Source organism: Aythya marila (genome assembly GCF_965140915.1).
Source record: "Aythya marila genome assembly, chromosome: 18".
NCBI classification, from domain to species: domain Eukaryota; kingdom Metazoa; phylum Chordata; class Aves; order Anseriformes; family Anatidae; genus Aythya; species Aythya marila.
Window position 1 is genome coordinate 10,660,094 of NC_139059.1, and position 22,752 is coordinate 10,682,845.

General features: G+C 49.8%; 1 protein-coding gene across 1 annotated transcript in view; it reads left to right on the plus strand.

The window, feature by feature from the left end:
* The window catches only part of STX8 (syntaxin 8), a 96,441-nt gene that overhangs the window by 58,506 nt on the left and 15,183 nt on the right, over positions 1 to 22,752 (plus strand). Inside the window, exon 7 of the mRNA XM_082775184.1 lies at positions 900 to 1,001. Within this exon, the coding sequence (XP_082631310.1) occupies positions 900 to 1,001 (102 nt within the window). The remainder of the gene's footprint in view (positions 1 to 899; positions 1,002 to 22,752) is intronic.

Genomic DNA, 22,752 nt, shown 5'->3' on the forward strand with positions numbered 1-22,752 from the left:
GGTTTTTGGCTGCTGTCCTCCTCCTGATTTATCATGCAGAGAAAAATCATTCCTACCTGCAGAGTAGAAAGCAACTCAAACGTAGCGTATTCCTGCACCGTCTGCATATTTCAACAAAATTTAAGCATAACAGTCGGCAAGAAGGAAATTTGGTGCCCAAATGTGGCTTTCAATGTTAAGTGTTACAAAACCCCAGCCCAACAGCCAGCCTTGGTTGAAGCCTTTTACCTGGTCTGATTGCCGTGACAAAAGCAGTCGTTAGTTGCATGAGGCTGAGGGTGGGTTGGCTTGAAGTTTCCTTTTCTCCTCTATTAAAAATGGATGTAGGGGAAATTTTGCTCACTTTCCTTTTCCCTAAGGATCATCTGGGCTGCAAGCAGAGCTGCCATTTGTACATCACAGTAATTGAAACAATGTGAGACTTTCAGCGTATCCTCCCATATCACTTGATCGGGTCCGTACCGAGTACTCTCAAAAGCATTTATGAAGATAGTGATTCTGAATTTGTTTTAATGACTGCATAACAGCCAAGTGAACTCTGAGTGTTGAGACGCTCTCTTCCAGGGACTGAAATTTCGCATTTCCTATAGTATGTGCATTAATTCTTACTTGGGCTGTTGTTTTGTGGCTTCCATCGCACTACGCTCGGTGCCTCCCTAGGCTGATGCTGCAGTTTGGGGCTGTTCCTTTTCTCCTGATGGCAGAGGAGTGCACTGAATCCCAAGTCAGGGTCTCTTGGACCTCACAGTGCTTTTCTCAGCGCTGTGGAGCACTGGTGTGTCTCGCTGGACAACAGCGGGGTGCAGCTGGTTTCCATTTCGGAGCCTCCAGCAGCAGCGTGCTTGCTGAGCAGCGATCCTGAGGGCTGGGAGATTAATGCTGTGTTTCTCTTTCCCCAGAGATCATCGACGACCTCACTAACCTGGTGGAAAACACAGACGACAAGCTTCGCAATCAAACGCGGCACGTGAAGATGGTGGACAAAAAGTCAACTTCCTGTGGTAGGAAATGAGTCCAAATCCTGCGCTGTTATTAAATGCCTAGAAACTCGCTGAGTGCTCCGAGGCTGTGTGCACTGTGCCTCCCCCCAGCAAAGATTGCTCCTAAAGAGGAAGAACCCACCCCTGCAGCCCCAAATGTGCTTCAGCGATGTTGCAGGCTTAATTTACTGCGCTTGCTGTGTTAACCTCCTTAAGCCAATGAATGTCCTTAAGCCATTTGACTCCAGTGTTGCACAATACCCTGATTGGAAATTGTAGAGCTGTATGAAATTAGTGTGGTACATGTTAATTAGGTTTAAAAAACTTGCTAGCTACCAGCTCTCAAGAACCGGTCACAATGGGGAGTGGTGCCGCAGGGGCATTTCTGGCGGTGTCCTGCAGGAATGCGTTCCCAACCGAGTGGTTTTCAGAGCCTGCCAGACATGAAATCCTCGCTGGTGACGCTGAGCTGCGAGCTAGCGAAGCTGCGCTAGGCTGCTTTTCCTTTAGCCAAGGCAAGGCTGTACCTCTCGCGCCAGGTTTTGTGTACGGGACGCGGAGCTGGGGGTTTGGTGCTGGGAGGATGCTGCGGGCGAGGGCAGGAGATTTATGTTTGTCTCGGGGGGATGAGTGGTGCTGAGGAGTGGCTGTGGGAGGATGTCAGTGCGGGATGGTGTTAGTGAGACAGTTCTGGAAATCCCACGTCCCCCTCCGGTGTCCGTGGTTCATTTCTGGCAAACAAGAGGGCTCATTATTAGAGTAATTTATGCTCTGTAGAAGTTTGTCTCGTAGTCAGAAGTGAGAGAATTTTGGCTTACGCAGTGCAGTAGAGAGGAGGACGAGAGCTTCCCGTATCTGGGCGAAGCAAAGGGGGCTGGTGGGAGCTTGTAATCCCTGGCAGGGCGATCTCGGGGCTGGCAGCAGAAGCCCCCAGCAGTGAGCTCATTGTCAAGCACTGGGAGATATTTGAGAGATTTATTTGGTTCCCCATTAGTGGTATTTTTTTGAAAGTTTGATGCAAATTGATGAAACTCTGTGGCCTTTTCTTATAGCGGACTTGTCAGAGGCATTTGTCTGATTTCTCAAACACCAACTACAGGCGGAATTAAAGATGTGGCTGCAGAGTTCGTGACTGATGGTTTTAGGTCTTCAGTGCTGACACAAGCTCGATTTAATTTACAAATAATTGCACTCGAATTGTGTCGAGTACCCCTGTGCAGCCCCTCAGTTCCTGTGGCTTTGCTTACTGCACAAGTGCCGCGGTGCACGGAGCGAAATGCCCGGCACTGAAACCGATGGCAGACAAGAGGTTGTCTGCGGGGAACAGCTTCTCACTTGTTAGGTATTTCTGCCCCTTTCTAGCTTCTTAATGCAAATGCAGAGCCCAGACAATGCTGCTAGATAATGAGCCTGTCTCTTTAACTCTAAAGCCGAGCTGGCTGTGCTGGGGAATTTGAGAGGAGGAGGAGGATGGGAGAGGCGAAGGCTGGGAGGATCCCAGGCTGGATGCCTTGGGGGTGACCTCTCTCACCCTTTCCACATTGAAAAACATTTTTCTTTAAGGGGTGGTGAGAAGCGCTGCCTCTTCGTGCCTTATTCCGTCTGCTCCAATAGGTCTTCCTGTGTTTGCATAACAATTTGGGTATATGTAAACACTGTATTGCCTCAGATAGCTATTTTACTCTGCCTAATCATGAGTTTTAGAACAATAATGCTGGAAGAGACAGGCTTTAATGGCATTCTTCCCATCCCTTTTCCACCCTTACTTCTGGCACTGATAATCACTGCTATATGAAGACCAGAAAACCCTCCCGGGCGTACGGTAATTCCCTGAACAAAGCCAAGCAGCAGGAAAACTGGCACCTGCTAGGTGACTTCTCCAAGGGCTTTTTCCCCCTGCTCTAACATTTTGTTTAAATTGATCACACCTTTGGTAACTGGGAATCTGAAGCAGCGTAGGGTGCTCCGTGCCCCCCCGTGTCCCCCTCCTGTCCCTGTCCTTCATGGTCGTGGCAGTGCCAGCCTGAACGTGGTGCCTGTGCTGCTGTCTGAGCTGAAGCACCGAGGAAGGGCTCGGTGTTTGCCTGATGGTGGATGTGCTGCAGCATCTGGACACGGGTACCAGCAGAGCCCTCTGGCACGAATCGTGGAATAATCACCCTTTTACGAGCAGGAATGTAACACATTAATGGGTGGGTCTTTGTTAGCAGCCAGTATAATAATAAAATCAAAGTATTGCTGATGAAATCCAACTTTAATCAATGTTTCAACGTCTCGCTCTCATGCAAACAGCGTGTCAGGCTCTGGGGGCCCTTTGCAGTGACTTCCAGTGGGTCCTGGCTGCCTCTGCCCGGCGCGGAGAGGAGACCCGGGAACAACCTGGTGCTGCCCCGGGCCCCACGCACTTCTGGTGGAAGTTTTCAGGTTGTTTCGGGTGTGTTGTTGCATTCGCAGCTTATTTTCGGTGACATTTCTCTTGCTGCCTCTGAGCTGTTGACAATCCCGCCCTTCGACTCCGCCAGTCGGAGCACATCTCCCTTGGTGGCCCCGGCAGCCCCGCGCTGATGGCAGTGCAAGCTCCCATGGATTGCAGCAGAAGAATGGTCAGGGCATAGATTCAGCCGGCTGCATGTATGAAATTATTGCTGAAAATCATCAGCCATCTGTGGACAAACGCTTGCACGCTGCCTGGCATTGTTTGGTTTCTTTGCAGTGTCTGCTGGGCACGGAGGAGGGTTGTTAGGACATATATGTTTATTCGATTTCAGAAACTCGCAGTTAGCTTTCACCAAAATGTGCGCACAAACCATTAATCAAACGTTAGGCTGCCTTTAACAAATTTGCTCCAGGAATGCCTGTGTGTGCAACCTGGCCTTTGCAGTTTCACCACGGGCTCTTGGGTTTGTGTCTGACTGTCCCCGCACTCTCCCAGTTTGCATACCTTTGTGCAGAACAGTGCTCATTAATCATTTCTCACTAACATTTTTATTAGAAACTAACTCTCAGAATGTACTCTTCAGAACCAAATTTAAAAATAAACAAATAGAAGTATAATAACAAACAAATGAAAGTGTAATTAAAGTTAAGATGCTGGGGGAAAAACAGATTTCCCTCAGACAAACCCTTGATCCGAAACAACCTGATTATATGGCAATTGCCACCTTACCTTAATGATGCAACACTCCTGAATGCTTCAGTAATTTGTTTTTCCTGGGTAGAGAGAGCCTCACTGTGATCTCACCCATTCTGCTTCCTAGGATGAAAAAAATTTCTTGAGAGGAAAATGACGGCCCTAAAATGCATGCTGCTGCGTTGCTGTCAGCCGCTCCCTGCAGCCCATGGTTTGGGTGGCACAGCGCGGATCCTGTCTGGTTTTTGAGTGTCCCTGGCCGGGGTGGCTCCTATGCTGGCATCCTTGGCACGGGTCCTGTGAGCAGGATTGGTGCCCAGGTGGACGTGGGCTCAGAGCTGGCCAGTGCCAGCCCTTCCCCTTTGCTCACAACCCCGACTCCAGCGGGTAAGCACAGCCCAAGCGTTGGTAGTGCTTGCAGGGTCTGCACCACTCCGCCAGTCTTCCTCCCTGCTGGGGGCTTAATCAGGGAGAGAGAAGAAGGTTTAAAGTAAAAGGTTTTCAACTAAAAGAGGGGAGATTTAGATTAGGTATTAGGAAGAAATTCTTTACTGTGAGGGTGGTGAGGCACTGAACAGGCTGCTCCAGGAGCTGTGGGTGCCCCATCCCTGGCAGTGCCAAGGCCAGGCTGGATGGGCTGGGGGCAGCCTGGGCTGGGGGCAGGGGGCCCTGCCCATGGGCTTTAAGGTCCCTTCCAACCCAAATCATCCTCTGATTTGATGAAGTTTTGAAGATTTGTCTTTGACCAGAGCTATGCCCTGGCTTACTTGGCTGGTGCTTTGCGGTAGCTTCCCCCCAACCCAGCAATCTGGGCTATTTTTGGTACTTCAGGACTCGCAGGTAGGCAGCTCCCTGCAGAGAGCATGGCTGTAAGAGGCTCTGTTTGTGATTACAGCATCCTGTGCCCTGAGCGTTTGCCTCTGAACGAGGCAGGGGGATGTCGGTAGCGGGGGCTGCAGCTGGGAGCGCGAGCAGCAGGAGCAGCACGCGGAGCCTGGCACAGCCAAACTCCGTGTGGAGCCATCGCCGCCTTTGGATGTGGCTCGGGCTCGTTCCGTTAGGTGGGACGGTGTCACTCGAGTACGTGCCGAGGGCCCAGAAATGTCCCTCGGGTGCTGCCAGCCCACGCCAGGCACCGGGGTGGGGGCTCGGTGTGCTCCGGCTCCAGGCCTTACCCTTGGCCGCGGGCTGCTGGCGGCCGGCCTGGGGCAGGGCTGCTCCCCTGGGCAGGTGGTGTGGGGCGCTGGGGCTTCGTCGTGGGGAAGGCTGGAAACAAGCAAAAAGAAGCAAAACCTCTTGTTTCTGACAGCGTGAGGGGAGCAGAGCACGAGTTTGCAGCTGCTGCTGCGTATCCCTTTAATGTTTTAGACAAATGAGGAAAATGAGAAGCAGGCACTGAGGGTGTCCTGCTGGGCTGCACCAGTGTCCTGTCCTGTAGGGTACTACACGGGCGTGCAGTGGCGGCTGAGCAGTTGGGTTCGCTCTTTCGTTTTCTCCTATTCCACAAGATGGCATTGCAATCTAATCGCCTCCTCAGACCCAGGTAGGTGCTCTGACCTCCCCATCGCCTTCCGACCCAGGCTCTAGAGGATGCTGAAAGCAGGACTGAGGCAGCCGTGAGGGCAGTCACAGCGGGTAGGGGCGGTTTTTATCGCCACAAATCACCAAAATACCTGGGTGAAACCAGCTGGAGTTTTCAGAAGGTCTCGTCTGTGTTAAAACAGGGTAGCTTGGATTATACAAGGTTTCCTCTAGAAAAATAATGATTCATGCAGGCTGGGGCCGTTCCCTGCCAGATTCTGTTAGCTCTGTTCTAAGTTAGAGTTATTTGTGCCATGGACTTAATTTGCTTTATAAATTATGGATGGCAGCTACTCGGGTTTGTTCCTTTGACGTGCGTTGTGTGTTTAGATGTGCAAGTCCCCATCCTTTTTTCTTTTTTTTTTTTTCTTTTCTTAGTGGAGTGGAGAAGTCGGTGTAGTGTGACATTAAATCAACCTTTCCTGCAATCTGATTCTGGGAGCAGTTATGCCGATATTCCTCCTGGCGCTGCTCCGGCGGCTGCACCAGTTCTGAGTCACCTGCCCGGGCTTGTGCGGAAGCCTTCTTGCCTTGGCAAGCTGGTTTTTTTCCTGGTTTATTTTTTTCCCCCTTTCTTCAGTTTCTTCCTTCTTCGGTTTCTTCCATATTAAGCAATTGTGTGTTGAAAAGTTTGTCCTGCTACCACTGCGGGAAAACTTGGAGTCAAAAGTGCTGTGGAAGAAAGAAGCTGTTGCTTGGACTGGGCTCTGACCTTGGTGCCCGAGCGCTCCGGGTGCCTGTCCTCCCTCACACCGGGGCTGCTGCCTGCATGCCCGAGGCGTTTCCTTCCCCTCTCATACCCATTTTTGCTTGGTGTGAGCACGCAGCCCAGCTGAAAGCCAGGGAAGGGTGAGCAGCCTGCTCTCGGGAGGAGCCAGGGGCTTTGCAGCCACGTGGTGCGTGTGCCGCTGCGCTCTTCCCTTCGCCTTGCCCCACTGACTTCTGAACCCCACAGCTAATTGAAGCTGGAATTAGCAGGAGAGAGAGGTCACAAAGATACGAAGTTCCTACAAGTTCACTTGGCCATCTATCCTCATTAGCGGAGAGACCCAATTAAGGGTCCCATTGAGGGGGAGAACGCAGGGTGAGCTCGAGTCTCATTAGACACCAGGGAAACCTCAAAGCAGCTTAGCTTGGGGACATAGCAGGAAATGGGGCTCATTAATTATGTTAATAGAGCAGCTTTTTAACGGGTCCAGCGGTTTCAGTACTTTGCTAATCAAAGCCTTCTGTTTGTTATCTTACCATCTTGTTTTCCCAAAATACTAAACGCTTTTCCCTGCTTCAGTAGCTCCGAGCCCCTGAGCAGCAGGTGAGGAGCGCGTGTGGCGGTGTGAGCGCAGCAGATCGCACGGGGCTTTCTGGTTCGGGAAGTATGCTGGGAAACAAGGTCAGTCATCGTGCTGAGATGCTGCCTTTGCTGGTGGCAGTGTGCCCAGCACCCTGTCCTTGCTCCCTTGTGTACTGCTCCTGCCCCCCGGCTTCTTCCTGGCCCCTCCGTGCCATTTCCTCATATGTTTTGTGTTATTAACTTAAGCATTTGGCTTAAAATCGCTCATGTAGAGATGTTGCAGTGGATTCAGGCAGTCAAAGATGCTGGACCTAATCGGTCATTAACAGCTTTAGAAAGAAAAATGTGCTTTGGAGCTGCTTTGTGTGCTGCTTTCCAGGTGAGAAGCTCGGCAATCACTGGTGGTGTAACGCTGCTCATTGAGCAGTAAAGGACGGGAGGAGCCTTCTGGGTCATGGGATCGCTTCAAGATAAATTTCCGAGAACAAGCTTGTTGTTTCCCCCCCATTACTCCCATTGGAAGGTTGTAATGGTCATAAACTTATCTCCATCCTAAACTTGTCAAGGATACTTCATTTTGTCCTTGTGCAACCCTTGTTCTGGTGTCCTGAATGGTTCTTTTTTATTTTACACCCCCAAATGTGTGTCTAGGAGATCACTGTTCCCTCCCAGCTTTTGTTTTGTGGCACTGAACAAGCATCGTTACATTTTAATCTACTAAAATAATCCCTCTGATCTGACAAGCCCTTTTTTTTGCACTTCTTCCTACTTAAACTCTTTTTTTTTTTCTTTTTTTTTTTATTCAAGACTCGGCTGCCATTGTCTCGGTGCGCCCTCACGGTGCTGTGCCCTGCGGCACTCATACTTCCCCAGCTGCTGGAGGCATTTCGCAGCTGCAGCACCTTTGGTGCCTCGGTCAGTTTGTTGTAAGGTGTTTGCCTGGGCCTTTCTCATTCTTGGCAATTTTCTACCCGAGTTCATTTTCTTTCCAACTTGCAGCAAAAACTATTGCTAGTCCCACCTTTGTGGCTTCCCCTTTTGTCCTGTTAATTTCAACCTTCTCCATTAGTTTTCAGAGTTAGCCATTTTTTCTGTATGCTGTCCCAGCTTGCCTCTGTGCTGATGGTACTTTCCAACTTTGTGTCATCAGCAGATTTCATTAGCACACTTACTTTTTGTGCCAAGGTCATTAATAAAAATATTTAATAAGATCAGTCTCCTGACCGTTCCTTGAGGAGCTCCACCGGTGACCTCCATCCATTCTGATCACTCTTTCAACACGGCTTTGCCTTTCACCAGTTTCCTGGCCTTACAGTTCTGCTAATCCCCATCTTTTTCATTTAATAATTTCCCACATGGCACTGCATTGTGTGCTTTGCTGAAGTCTGCATGGATGGGATCTATCACACTTCCTTTGTCTAGAAAATTCATTATTTTACCGGGCTAACCTGATTAGCTCTGTTTGATCTGATTTCCCTTCAGAAAATTCCCATTGTTTTCTGCCCTGTTTACCATTTAGTTCCGTGCTCTAATTAGTCTTTCCTCAGTTTGCTCTGGAGCCTTCATCCTGCTGAGGTTAATCGGACAGGTTTGTAGCTGCTCACTCCACTTTTTCCCTGCTGTGGTACAGAAATGCAGATGCTGCTCTGCTGCTGGACAGGCAGCCGCAGTTCGGTGTCACAGCAGGAACCAGCACCTTTCTCTGCTGCTCCAGTTTTGGGATTTGTATCCCAGGTATGTTTTTAAAATGCTGGGTTTAAATGGAACGACCCGGAGCTCTGTGGGCATCAGTTCTCCTGACTTCATCAGTCAGCTTGTTTTGTGTAATAAAGGTTTGCCCTGTGATGCTGAGATCCTGCGGAACTGTTGCAGCCTTTTCTGTCCTCCCACCACGCACTGGATTCACAGATCAAGCAGCGGTCACTTGCTCCAGGCGTGCCGGGGTCTCTGCACAGCCGTGGTCTCCTCCCTCGTGCCTGTTTCTGGCCGTGGTGGTTCCCAGAGCATCTCCCTGAGCAGCAGCCGCAGACAGGGTGCAAGAAATGCTCCCCTGAGGCTGCACAGCAAGTACGGGGCAAATAAGGGATGGGGGCAATCACAACCTGGTCAGTGGGAGGTGAGGCAGAGAAAAATGATTTTACTTTGATAAACCGAGAAGGGGGTTGCACTTCATATGGCAGCGTCACGTCGATGCTCGGACCCGTGTGAGGCTGAAAATACTCAGCTGTTTTGTTTCTGAGCCCCGTTCTTAAAGACACCGTAAATGATGGTAGAGGGAGCTGGAGAGTGGCATTTCTGGGACTCGGTCGCAACACGTAAGTCAGGCACAGGTTCGAGGCTGAAGCTATGGAGTGGCAAGCACTTGGAATGCCCCCTCCCCGGGAGGAAGCACCTAATGTGCCAGGGAGGGAGAGGAGGGGGGCGCGGGGAGGAGAGCAAAAGGCAGTAGACATCTTCTTAATTACATTTGCATATGCAGCTGTTCAAACAGACTGAACTTCATCAATGCTCGTTCATACCTATCAGGAGATTAGAGCAGCTGCTGTCAGCCCGTGTAGCAATATTGTACCAGGCTGGTGGTAAAATAAGCCCCTGGGCAGCCTGCTCGCCCAAGCTGTCCATCACTCCAAAAGGCCAAGCAATTAGTTGTATTTGAATATTGAAAAAAAAACTGGAATTGTGTGAAATATCCAAGGGCGACTGCTTACAGCTTGGTTTCCAAGGATACATGTTGCAGAATTAAATCATAAATTTATATTTCTGAAAATGGTGCTGAAATGTGTTAATTTGTACATTACCAAAGAGGCTAAAACTCGCCTCCTTCTGCCTTTTCTTTCCTAACATGCTCAGTGACAAAATAATTGCTCTGCCCAATCTGGAGTTGAAATATAACCGTGTTCTGGCCTGGGGTTTGCGTGCCACGTTAAACTAAACCAGGGGGGAAATATCTGGGTTAACTGTTTGTATTAATTCTTCCAGCTTTGAAATTCTCCCTTAATCTTTGGCTCCGAAATACCCAGCGGACAGGGAAGTCATGAAGCGCCGTGTTCTTGTCGAGCGAGCCATCCCTCGCCTCCTTTGGCCTTTTTATTGCTGGTTGCTGTCAGCCCGCCCCGGCCGGGGACGCTTTCCCGAGCGGACCGAGCACAATGCGGCTGCACACGAAGTGCCCGGGCAGGGAGAGGGTCCAGCATCTGGAATCCGGTTTTACAGCCCCCGGGCACTGGAGGGACAGGATTGTGGGACACAACAATACTCGGAGGATGTGGTCAATGGAGAAATGAGTTTGCTAGGGACCAAGTGGTTATGTGTCTCTTCAGGGCTTTCTGAGATGCATAGAGGATGTTGATCCCACCAGAAACTGGGTATATAAATCAACAGGGGCTGTGATCTCAAATCTTTGTTTTGCAAAAGTACGGCCGGCTGTAGAATTGCTGCAGCCTCGCTAACAGCGGCTTGAGGAGAATTGTCCTTGGGAAAATGGGAATAGCCCTTCAGAGGGGGGATCATCTTGGTGGGGATGTCCAAAGCCTCCAGTGTTACATTAAAGAAAAGAAAAAAAAGTAGCGTTAAGGTGAAACTCAAATACGTTCCTGCAGTGTTCATCTTGAAGCATTCAAATGGCAGAAGTTGAGCGTCCAGCGACAGTGTGAATTACACCATGGGGTGCAGCTGGGGCCGGTGGTTTCCCTGGGGAAGGCACACGGGAGGGAGCTTTGCATTCGGCTGCGTGGACGAGCCGCATCTAGAGAGCGGTTGTAACGAGGGAGCGTTTCCTCTGGTGCTGTGCTCGGAGCTGCTGCCAGCAGCTGAGCTCTGTGGTGCTGGGGCTGCGGGACGGGGCTGGTAAGAGCCCCACCAAGGATTTCGGTGGCAGCAGCGTGAAACAGGCTTCAGCAAAGGTGTTTTTTGGATGGGCACTGCCATGGCATTTGGTGCTGCTGCTGGCATCATTGGGACAGGGCTGGGACAGGGACAGGGCTCCGCTGCGTCCCCGGGAGCTGCTTGTGATGTCACAGAATAGCAGCGGGTTATATGGGACCGGCCCCTTCAGTACCAGCCTCCCAGCGGGGTTGGGTGCAGGCTGAAGGGACGCCGGAGCTCCTGCTAGAGCTCAAGGGGGCCGTTTGACTGATCCAAGCTCGCAGGCGATTGTACTGAAAGAGGTGATTTCACGTCTGGTAAGGGCGAGCTGGTTGGACTTGCTGACACCAGCTGCTGCAGGGGTGCTGCCTCTGGGAGATGCTTTGCCACGTTCCCTGTAGTGGGACATGCAATCGCAGCATAATTCGCTTCTTCAAACTCATGAGCTTATGCAGCATGCCTCTAAGGTACGAGCTTAATACACTAGCCTCAGTTTAACGCTGCGCTCAAATGTAGTTTTTGCAGATTACAGACCGTTACTTCAGCTTGCTCTGGCGAGGCTGGAAGGTGAGGTTGCAGCTCCAGTGAACATAGCCTTTAGGGCAGCTTTAGTGTGGGTGCCCAGAGCCCAGCGTGGGCTACCTGCCTGTTTTCCCAGGGCTTCAGGTGGGTTTTGCATCCGGAGCTGAGCACCGTGCTGCTGGCCTTACACTGTTAGGAGGTGTTGGACACGGCACGTTGGTGCTGCTGTAACGGTGCTGGAGCTGGGGGCTGTGCTGGTTCCCAGACCTCCACAGCAACACCAGCGCAGAGGCCAGTTTGGTGTCGCTCCTCGGGGCACAGACAGCTCGTTTGGCTGCAGAGCTGCATGACAGCGGCAGGAGCAATGCCCTGGGCACAGACCTGCAGTTACCAGGCGGGACTCAGCGCGCTGCTGCCCAGCCTGGCTGCACCCGGAGCAACTTCTGGGCGGAAGGAGGGAAGGGATTTTTTGGGCACAGCCTGTGCTTTGCCTTTGCTGTGGAATCCTGTCGAGTGCTGCGCCTTGCAGATCAGCTGCAGGTGTGAGGCTGTGCACCTCGTGGGATTTTAATGCATTATGGTTGTCTTGTGCCGCATCCCCACATGGGTTGTAACGCGCAGTAGCTGCTGTGTTATTGTTATCTATGTAAAGAAAAGTACCAAATCATGGTCTTTTTGGCAAGGAAAACAGTGTCACCAGCTCTGATTCAGTGGAAACTTCATTTTCTGAGCCCTGCTTTCTGAAAGTGCCTGCTTATTACATTTATCTCTGAGACATGTTGGGAAATGTAAAACTGGCCTTCAATTTACTGCAGTAGCCTTTTGCAGGACGTGCTTGTAAAACGGCCTTACTTGTCATCCCCTGGCAATTAACTGCCTAATAATTAAACTGCATTTATCACTCGGGTTCCTGGAGATGAGCTAGGGAAGGAGCTGAGCGAGGTGTCCCACATCAGCGCCCTTTGCGCTCTTCTTCACAGCCCTTCGTGGAAGGCTGCTCTGTAAACATTTTCCCCTTGATGCTTTCTTTTGTAAAGAGCCTGAAAGAATATGCTTATTTTAAACTTCTTTCTGCTTCCATAGATGGACAGTTTTATATGATGCAGACAGTGCCTGCTGTGATTTTTATGGCCTATAGTTTTCTGAGCAAATGGTTTTGCTCACAAGTTGGCTAGGCTAAAATGACCTTCTCTTGTTCATTAACTGTCTGTTTAAAAATACGCATGCGGTGTTAGTTATAGAGCATTGATTGGGGTTATTTTAGGTGGTGCAGGGAGGTCTGTTCCTTTCCTTCCCTCCTCATTATCAAGCAGAAGCGACTGCTTAGGGCCTGGTTTATTTACCTAATAAACTGCCTCTTGTATCGTCTAGGAAATGCTTACATTTTTCAGCCAAGAAATCCTAGTAACAGGCAAACAGAGGTCTAGCAGTCAGGTCTGGAGAAACAACAAAATGAAGGTCAGCTAATATCGCTGTTATTCTCTTTCCCGGTGGCCATGACAGCAGGGGTGGTTTATTTGAAGATCCCAGACTCGGAGTCATTGCTCGCATTGTTGGTCCCCCGAGCACGGGAGGCTGTGCCAACAGTTCAGGATATTAATGTATTCTACAGATCAGTGAATGAAGAATTCCTCCACACTCCTTTCTTTAAAAAAAAAAAAAAAAATCCTCTTCTCTCCCCTTCCCCCTTCTCCATGCACTTTGTTTGCAGTGGCTTTGTCTGCTGGATGTTGCTGGGCATTTCTAATGAGATAGAGAGGAATTGCAGCGGCTCTGGTGCGGTGGGGAGGTGGCATCCTGACCGCCTGCACCCCACAAGGTGAAGTCTTTACACGCTGCTCCAGTGCACGGCGAATCATGTGCTGGTGGGGTTTGGGAATGCACATATACACGGGGAGAAAAAGGCTCCTTTTCGACATGTAAAGCTCCCCAGTTTGCTTCTTGCAAGGAGAAAGTGCAGCCCAGCACCCTCCGCGCAGGCCGCGATGCCTCGGTGCTTCTTTAGTATTCATCCCGGCTTCGTTAGCGTGACCATCTCCCAGCCCACCCTGAGCAGCTGCTAAAGGGGCCAAAATTAAAGCAGTTCCTGCTCCCGGTGACTTACTGCCAGGGAATAGTTGGGTTCGGTTTGCAGGGAACGTATTGCAACCCAGCCCTGAAGGTGGAAAAAGGCTGGGGGAGTGGGGCTTCGGTGGGATGGATTTGTGGAGACTTTCACAGGATTTACAGAAAGGTGGTGCAGTGGAAATAAAAGCTGGGCTCATGAAGAGACAATTATCTAGTAATAATGCAATGGATCAGGGAAAGGCAGCCGAGCAGGTTTTTTTTATATATATATATTCCCATTCCATGGCAGGAATTGTACTTAGATATTTTTAATATATTCTTTGATCCCTCATGGAAATGTTAATGAGACGAAAACTGCTAAAGAGCTCTCCAGACACTGCCCTGCTTTGGAGAAGGGTGGACTGAAACGCAGACCCTCTGGAGGGCTTCTGACACACAAGCAGTCCCTTTGTTCCCGCCTCTATGAGCCAGAGACATGTCTAACATTGCAGGGAGGATGAGAGCAGGCTGAAGAGGCCGGGCTGAAGGCATGGCATTCTGTACTTACAAGAGAAAAATTGTCAACCGGCTATTAGGGCCTTGATTTGACGGGCACTGCACCGGGGGTGTTTGAAGTCCAGACTGAAGGTACTCCGGAGATGTAAGTGGGGATGCTTTTAGGCTGTCTTTCACTCCGACTTAATTAAGAAACTGGCGGGCTTTGTCTCTCGGAGGCCCGTTACGTGTGAAGCTGCGGCCCCCCGTGAATAGGGCCCGGCCGGGCCGGTGCATGCGTGCGCGCCGCTTTGTGCCGTGTTGCCCAACTGGGGCTGGCGGGCCTTAGAAAGGCCGGGCTGAGCAGCCCAACCTCACTGGTGAACAGAAAACTGGGCTAGGAAGGGTTCTGTGAGGCGGCCTCAGCCTTAACGGAGGGCCAGAGGTGAAGCCGAAAAGGGCAAACGCTGCTTTTCAAATAGGCGATGCCTGGGTTTGTATTTACGCAGGGAGGAATATTAGTTTTGAAATTTCCTGGGCTGTGCCTGGCTGATGAGCTGCTAGAGGAGCGGCTGGAGGGGCAGGTAATGCAATGGCCTTGAAAACCGCTCAGAAGTATCCGACCTCGCTGAAGTGGTGGGCTTGTTTTAAAGTCTGTGGTGCTGAGACTGGGCCTGATGTTTCCATCAGCACCCTGCTTGCCCAGAGTGGTTGCAAATAAACTCCACGGCCCTTTGGTTTTATTCATTATTTTATACCTCTTGATGGCAATGGGCAGCACTGCTTTGGTTTCCTTTTGGCTGGCAGAGAGATTTCAGTGCAGGCACAGAGAGGAGCTGTGAGCAGGCTGGACTCAGGCTGGGGCCCCTGGACCTTCAGAGTCCAACCACTGCAGTTCAGACGTGAGGAGCAAAATAAGCTTACTTGGGGCAGAAATTGCAGAACTAAAATTAAGCTTTTTTTGTAGTCTTTGTGCTTCTGTGGGGCTTGACAAGTGTTTAGTGAGGGATTTCTTCATCTCCAGCTCAAGGTGTGCCCCCAGGCCTCGGGGCTAACTGGGGCTAGAGGCTTTCCAGCCAGCAGCTCACAAAGATGTGACGTGCTTGGTCCCAGCCTGGGGGCCGAGTACTTCCCTGCAGCACAGCAGCTGAAGGTGGCCTTTGGGATGCAGCTGGAGGAGCCTCGTGTCTCTGGATCCGAGCCGAAACACTTCATCTTCATCATGGTGCTCTGTGGCTTTGGTGGAAGACTGCACGTTAATCCAGGAGAAGCCGTGGTACCAAGTCAGGATGGGAGAGGGAGGAAACAAGCAGGCTGCCTGGAGATGTAGAGCCCAGACAGTAGTTGTGATGGATGTTGAGCCTAAGGAACGTTTTACACGCGCTGGAGAGCACCCAGCGCAGGCTGTCAGGGCTTGGCAGACGCTGGGGGTGAGGACTTGCCAGCTGTAATTTGGGGGTGGTTTATTAGGCAGAGTAGAATGGGGATAATGTTCACGTATCAGTAACTTTTATAAACTTGTTTTAATTCCTCCACTGAGCAATTCTAGAGTTGTGGCTAGAATTCAGAAGTGATGTAGATAATGTGAAATGGTTCCCTGCGTGGAGGTGATAACTGCTCCCCCTTGCCCCCCTCACCTGTGCTCCAGCGCAGGCAGGCGGGGGGCAGTTGCGGTTACGCTGCTACGTGTAGTAGTGCTTCCTCACTTGCTTCTGGTTGCCCATGAGAAAAGCCCCCTGGATGAGGATTTTGTGCAACACAATGCCATAGCACGAGGGTTCGATTTTTTAGCGTAATCCCTTTATATGCATGTTTGCATAATTCTCCCAAATCAGCAAGAACTACCCGGCTCAAGGAATCTGGAAAGTATAAACTCTCCAGAACCGAAGAGATTCCTGGCCGTACTGCTTCTCCCTGAGCTCAGTGATTGTGTTAGCGCTGTAAGACTTCCAGCTCCTGCAGGGCTGTTTTTTTTTACTACTGCAGTGTTTATAATGTCTTTGGGGATCCCAGCAGACAGCACTTTGTATTTAGCTCTAGAGCGTTAGCAAGGCGACAGTACTGCTAAAAAGTTTTGGAAAAGCACCTTTTTAGAGCCAAAGTGACTCATTCCTGCTAAAGGAACAGCAACAGTTATTCTGGCATTTAAATAAAATGCAAAAATATTAATTTCCCACCTCAATGCTGAGTTAAAGACTCAAAAGTGAGGGGAAAAAAGCCCTGTGTTCAGGCCTTCCACAGAAACACTAGCAGTGCCAAATGATTCACAGCGAATAATTCAGGGCTTGCTTTTAGGGAGAGCACGGCATCGTAAACAGAAACATTTCAAATTTCCCAAAATGAGCGTATTTGAGTGCTTCTTGTGAATTCTGCATTTTTGGGTGATCTTTGTGCTTTCAGATTCAGAACAACTTTATCGGGGGGGGGAGTGTTTTGACAAGACACTCCAGTAGCGTGGGAGCTGGATAAATGTTTAATTAAAGTTGATCTCCGGTCGTTGCCGGAGCGCGAGGTTCGGGTGTGCGCTGGGGTGGGGATGTGGATTTTCAGACTCGGCGCTGCCTGCGTGCCCAGCCCCAGCTTCCCACGTCCCCGCGACCGCGGGCTCCTGCGCGAGTCCTCCCTTCAGGCTCTTGCCCACCACGTGCAGGACTTCGCACCCACTTCTCCCCTTCGCATTGGGGCGTTGGAGCGTGTGCCCTCCCCCCAACCTGCACGCTTCTGCTTGCCAATGAGGTGATTTGCCCTTTTTTGGGTTTGACTTCTAATGACTACACATCAGCTGCTCCAAAGACCAGTGTCCCACTCCATCAGTAGAAGCCCTCCTGCACTGCCTCTCCTGCACCCGTTTTTGGCAGAAGAGAGTAGCACTTTGCAGGGGGAGCGAAGGGAGACCTGCCTCACGTTACACACTGCTGCCTGTGGTTTAGGATATTCCCCCAACAGCAGGTAGATTTGAGCTTAGAAAACCCCCACGCAGTAATTGAACCCATCTTCTCTGACGCCTGGATGAATTCCTTTAGCATCTGAAACATTGTGCAAGAGGGACATGGTGGTTACTTCTCTGTCCCTCCCCTGTTGCATTTTACAAACCTCATTCTATTTTTCTTTCTTGCCCTGGAACTATTTGATGAATTTGACCTCGATTTGTAAATAGTTTTGGTGTGACTGGAAATGTTTTTTTCAGTGAATTTATTAAATGCTGAAAGCATTTCGCCTTACTTTATTGAGAAGTCTATTTACTCTTCTGTACATCTCCATCATGCAGCATTATTCTTGGTTGCAGTTATTGTTTCATGGGCCACACACTTTGTTCTTTAATCTCTCTTAATTTCTGCACCTCTTTCCCAGTGTTACTATTTCTGCTCTACTGTTTACTCTGGTAATAACAGCATTATTAATATTTCCGCTTTGCACATGGCTATTTTGCCACGTCCTCTGTTCCCCTTCCTAACAGAATGAGAACAGAGTTTGTTTGTTTACCATCACCTACGGTACCTCAAAACGCTCTTCTCTGGGGTAGCTGGATGCAGTTCTGTGGATGGATGCAGAACACGTTGTTCTGTGTGCGTAGCTGTTTGCATTTAGGCATCCGTAGCATATTTGTGCATGCATATTAGCGGTCAGTGGTCTACGAGAGAAACTTTCTCACAAAGGAATATCTCGGGTTTAAATCAGCCAGCCTCGCCCACTGATGAAAAGCTGTTCCTGTGCTGGGATGCTCCCACCGAGACTTCCCTGCGCATGGATTTGCTCCAGCCTGGACTGTGTCCTCTGAGCTGCTGCTGCAGGAGGAGAGTCGTGCTGTTGGTCCTTTGAGTTTGCTTGAAATAAATGGGGAGATGGTGAATTGGGAGTTTTGCAGGAGAGACGATTGCTTTGGTTTGTGCTGTATGAGCCTTGATGAGAAAAAGGAAAGCTGGATTCTGGTGACTGGTGATGGCTTGGAACACAGCTTTCCCAGCTGGGAAGTCCGGTTGGCTTGCTTCCTTCTGAAGGATGCACTCTTTATTTTTGATTACCAGAGGAACCAAGTGCATCCAAGATCATCTTCTAAGGGAGGAAAAGTGTAGCAGAGCTGATTTTTCTTTGCTAATATGTAAGTGAGAAGGTCAAGGAGTGCTGACAGCAGTTTGGTGGTCATCTTTTGTCCTGATAATTAAGGCAAAAGAAGAAAGTTCTGTTATCAGAGTTCGGAACTGGGCAGTGTCTAGATGTTAAATGGCTTTATAAACTGAGCGTGTCTGCAGGTTGCAGCTTGACTGATGTGGCAGCACCCAGAAAGGAGGCGTTCGGCTGTTTGTGACACAGGCACATGTCCGTAGGTGGGCACTCAGGTATTTTTATGGGTTATGACTGAACAAGTTTTACAACGTACGAGCTCCAGTCGTCTGCTTCCTTGCTTAATTTGGCAAGGTTTGTAGGAGGACCGAGCGTGAGGTAAGGGGTACTTTTGGCTCAGTTCTGCTCAGTGGCTGGTTTTAGTGGTGGTCTAGCTCACCTGAGACACTGAGTTGGCTCCGTCATTCTGAGATAGTGGGGAGGACCCCCTTCTCCTTTTAAAGCCTTCATTCAGCATTAGTTGAGAAAGAAATGGGGTGTCAGGAAGGCAGGAAATGTGTTATTTCTAGGCAGGCTTCCCATCTTTGTGGGCTCACGTGGCCAGTTGTGCTTTCCCTATAGGGTTTGTGCTCTTCTGCCAAGGTTCTTGGAAGGTGAGAGCTAAAAAAAACCTTGCAGCCACGAGGGATGAAGGGAGGAACTGGGAGTAACGGTGTCACGGTTGCTGCAGGGAATCGCTCTCCTTTGCTGCCAGGCTCCATCCTGCAGGAGCTGACCCGTCTCAGTAGCTCCTTAATGTACCCACACTGTGGATCAGGACGATGCTGCTATCCCCACCTGAGTTTCCATGGCTTGGCTGGGTCCAGCCACGGCTCTCCTGTGCCTGCCTGGAGCACCGGCACTGCCAGCCTGCTCGGCCCAGCTCGGTGCTGCTCCTTATTGAGGTTCTGCAGGAGCCAGAGCTCAGCCGCAGGATTTGGGGACACGATGCAGAGTTTGCCGTGCTGTGGCCAGATGAGCTGGGAATGCCTTGCAGCAGGGTGATGCCTCTGCTCTTCCCGGGGCTTGGTGAACGCTGCGTTACCAGCTGGCGTTTACCCACAGATGGGTGGACGTGGCTGATGCTCTCGAGAGCTTCCCTGCTTCGCAGAGGCCACTCGTGGGCTCCCCACCGTGCCGAGAGGACTTGAGCTGCCCACTGCAGCGATGGAGTAGGTCTCATCTGGTAGTTTGGCAAACCCAGTGTTCTTTGAGGTGGTTCCCAGGTGCCACAGCACTGCTGGTAGATCCATGTGCTTCCCCTGCTTTCAGCCTCTGCACCTCTCGCAGCTTTCTGAGATGAGCCCTCTTCATCAGGTTGATCACCTACTTCCCTCTGTTGTTTTTCCCTTATACCTGCCTTCTCTGAGATAGCAGGGCATGAAATAGTCTCTTATGGTGGAGTTCCCTTGGATCAAACTAGACTGCAGTTCAGCAGTCCTGAACTGCCTAACTTCTTGCATAAGAGACTTTCTCTGAGAGCTATTTTTAAAGACATGCCTTTGGTAAAAATACCCCAGGTGGGAGGGAGAACTCACTGCAAACTCTCACCTTCTTGAGCTTGATGGGGTTACGCCCTTTGCTTTATATAGATCAAGAAAATAGGGAATTTGTAATTCTTTAGATAATGGAGGGTTGCTGAATAATACTGTATAGAAGTCTTTTAAAAAGAAAATGAAGTGTGTTATAAAGCAAAGTCTGGAACATCTGTGGAGCAGCCTCTCCCTGAACCTGCCCCTACCAGCAGTGCTCGGCACAAAAAGCCATCAGTGGGGGAAAAAAGGCTTGATGCCCCTTCATCCAGTACTGTGGGCACCGAATTTCCCTAACTTTAGTCCAAGTACTTTCGGTGAAGTACAGAGATCACAGGCATCACCCATCTGCTGTGGAGGCAAATGGACACTAATTGGGGAACTTGTAACCTTAACTCATTCCTGCAGCTTCCTGTGTATCGCACGGGCTGTTTCCCATTGCTCTTGGAGCAGCTGGCTTTCTTGCCGCAAATCTATTTTTTTTTTTCTCTTTTGGATTGAAAAAGCTGCTCTGTTGGGCTGGATTTATTAAACACACATGACAGATAACTGCTGCTCTCTGTCTTATTTGCAAACACCCCTCTGAAGTCCCTGGGTTCTGTTGCTGGCAGTACTGTGCGCACACACACCCACGGAGCAAGAACATTACTTTTTTAGCCTTTATGCTGATGGTGGTACTGGTAGCATCATTGCTTCCAAAATGCTGGCCCATCTCTGAGAGAAAAAAAAAAGGAAAAAACAAAATGAAGTCAGTGCTAAATTGCTAAATGCTGCTGTGAGATATTTTTATTTAAAATTTTAAACATGATTTTCTTTTTGGGTAGCTAAATGAAAGTTCATTGGAAAAGGAATATTTCATGCTGCCAAGAAGGTTCTTGATTGCGGTTTATCCTGAAACTGGTAATGAATGTGCACTATCAGGGCCTGGGGATTTGGCGTATGAATTTCCCAGGGTATAATCATCTCATAAGGCTGCTGAGTGTGACTCCTTCCCCAGTAATCTACTTAACTCAGTAATTTACCCCTCCTTTTGCCTTGCAAGGAGAATGAATCTCACAGGTTGTTTGCATGACAAGTAGCTCGGGATTGTCTGAGACTTTGAAGAAGATGCTGGGAGTTAATTGTAGCAGCTTGAGTTAATGGTTTCCCATGTTCACTGGCAAGCTGAGCGAGGAAGGGAGCTGAAAAATGGATTTTATGGGGAATACTATAGCTGCGCCATGTGTTTTGATAGCTAAAATGCTAAAAAAATGTTTTGCCTCACAAAGGATGTTCTTCCCCACCAAAAGTAATCTCGGGGGAAAATTATGTTTGGTAGTTCTAGGATTATTGGATTTGCAGACAGAATCTGCTGTGCTAATGTCAGCTACTGACTTATGACCAAGGCAGCTAAATGGGAGATGTTTCTTGGCAGTTGATCATTCTTAAAATCTCCTCTCAAAGTCTTTTAAACCCCAGTGAATAACATAAATAAATAAATAAATAAATAAATATGATTGTTAGCAAGCAAACTAATTGCTACATCCAAGCCTTCATTTGAAAAGAAACTAAGGATGTCCCATCATAAATTTTATTAGGGTCACTTTACACCAAAACTTTATTGTGCTAAAAAATGAAACGTTAAGCAGCCCTTCATTTCTGTTTTTAATTTGCCTCCTAAAGCCATACATGGTGAGTAAAATTGCTGGTTCAAGATAGGCTCCACAGCATGTGCTCAGCTTTTGCTAGCTCACAGCGAGAACGGAGAAGAGAGACAGAGAGAATGCGGTGGGAACGAAGGGATAGGAAGCTCTGGATAAACTGTACAGGCTTTATTTAAATTACCGTCATGTTCTGTGTCTTGCTCGAGATCAAATGCTGCCAAGCATCTTACTGCAGCCCCAGTGGTTTGCACCTAATACGCATTACATTAACTGTCTGCAGACAGCCTTATTTCTAGTACAGCACAGTGTGTGCAGCCTGAAACTTTCTGAATGACTGAGGCAGGATTTGATGAAATCTTAAAAATAATAATTAAAAAACCCTCTTATTTTAGAAGTACCCACGCATGGCTCTACCAGGTGACCCTACACAGGAGTCAAAGTGTAGGTTTTCTCTTCAGCTGGGAGATGAAGCCATCAGATACCCTCACACCTCCACGGGCGCAGGAACGTGCACACTGATGCTAATGGAGATCAGTGAGTGCTTTCTGTGTCAGCATTAGTTTCCTTAAGCCACACTCTGTCCTCAAACCCAGGGCTGCCGCAAGGCTCAGGGTAGATGTTGATGTTCATCCCCCTCTTAGCACTGAGCTAGCCTGAGTTTCCCAACTCTGGCTGAAAAGAAGAAAGAAACCCGTGGTGCAGTCTGAGATGTCCCTTTATGAAAATGCATTAGAAGGCCTATTTGTTTTCTGATTCGGATAGGTACAGTTGGCTTAAAAGTGTAATTTTAGCAGAATTGGACCACTCGGTTTAAGTTTTGCAGAGAGGAGAGTCCTCGGAGCAGCGCAGAGCGCGGGGCCTTCAGACCAGCGATCCTCCTGGCGACCCGAGCAGAGCCCTGGGCCTCGCTTCCCCTGCCTGCAGCTCTGCCAGCTCACGCTTCCCTCTGCCCTGCAGAGGCAGCTGAGGGTCCCTTCAGGCCCACCTCCTCCGCCTGGCACCAGCAGCCGGGGATGGCAGACGCTCGCAGCGAGCGGAGCTTCCCGGTGAAGCCAACTGCCCTGTGGCACCAGCGGGCCGGCCGAGATGGTGGCAGCGCGGCCCCTTCTGTGGAGGCCGAGGGCTGTGCTGATGGCAGACTGCTGGGCCATGCCCCCCGGCAGCCCTCCTGGCCTCCAAGCAGCGGCATCGCGAGGCCTGGCTGTGGCTGACCCGTGCCAGAGGATGCCCGGGCCCTGCCATGCCGCGACCCGTGCCAAAGGCCCTTTCGAGGCCTCTTTCTGCTCGCCCTTGCCCGGTTTCGTACAAGGGTGAATGCCGCTGCAGCGGGGACACGGGATGCTTTGCAGAATGCTGCCTTTATTCTGTCAACCAAGCCGCTGCGACTTTCTTAATTGTGGATTCTTTTAGTTAATTAGAAATGTTTGGAAATGCCTCGCACCTCAGCAGGGTTCGGGTCTGCGGGGTGCCAAGTTCTTTGTTCTTCATCCAGCAGAGCACTTAAGCGTGCCTTTAAGAACACTTTACAGGCTCAAATAAGCTCATTGATTTCAGCAGGTTGAAGGAC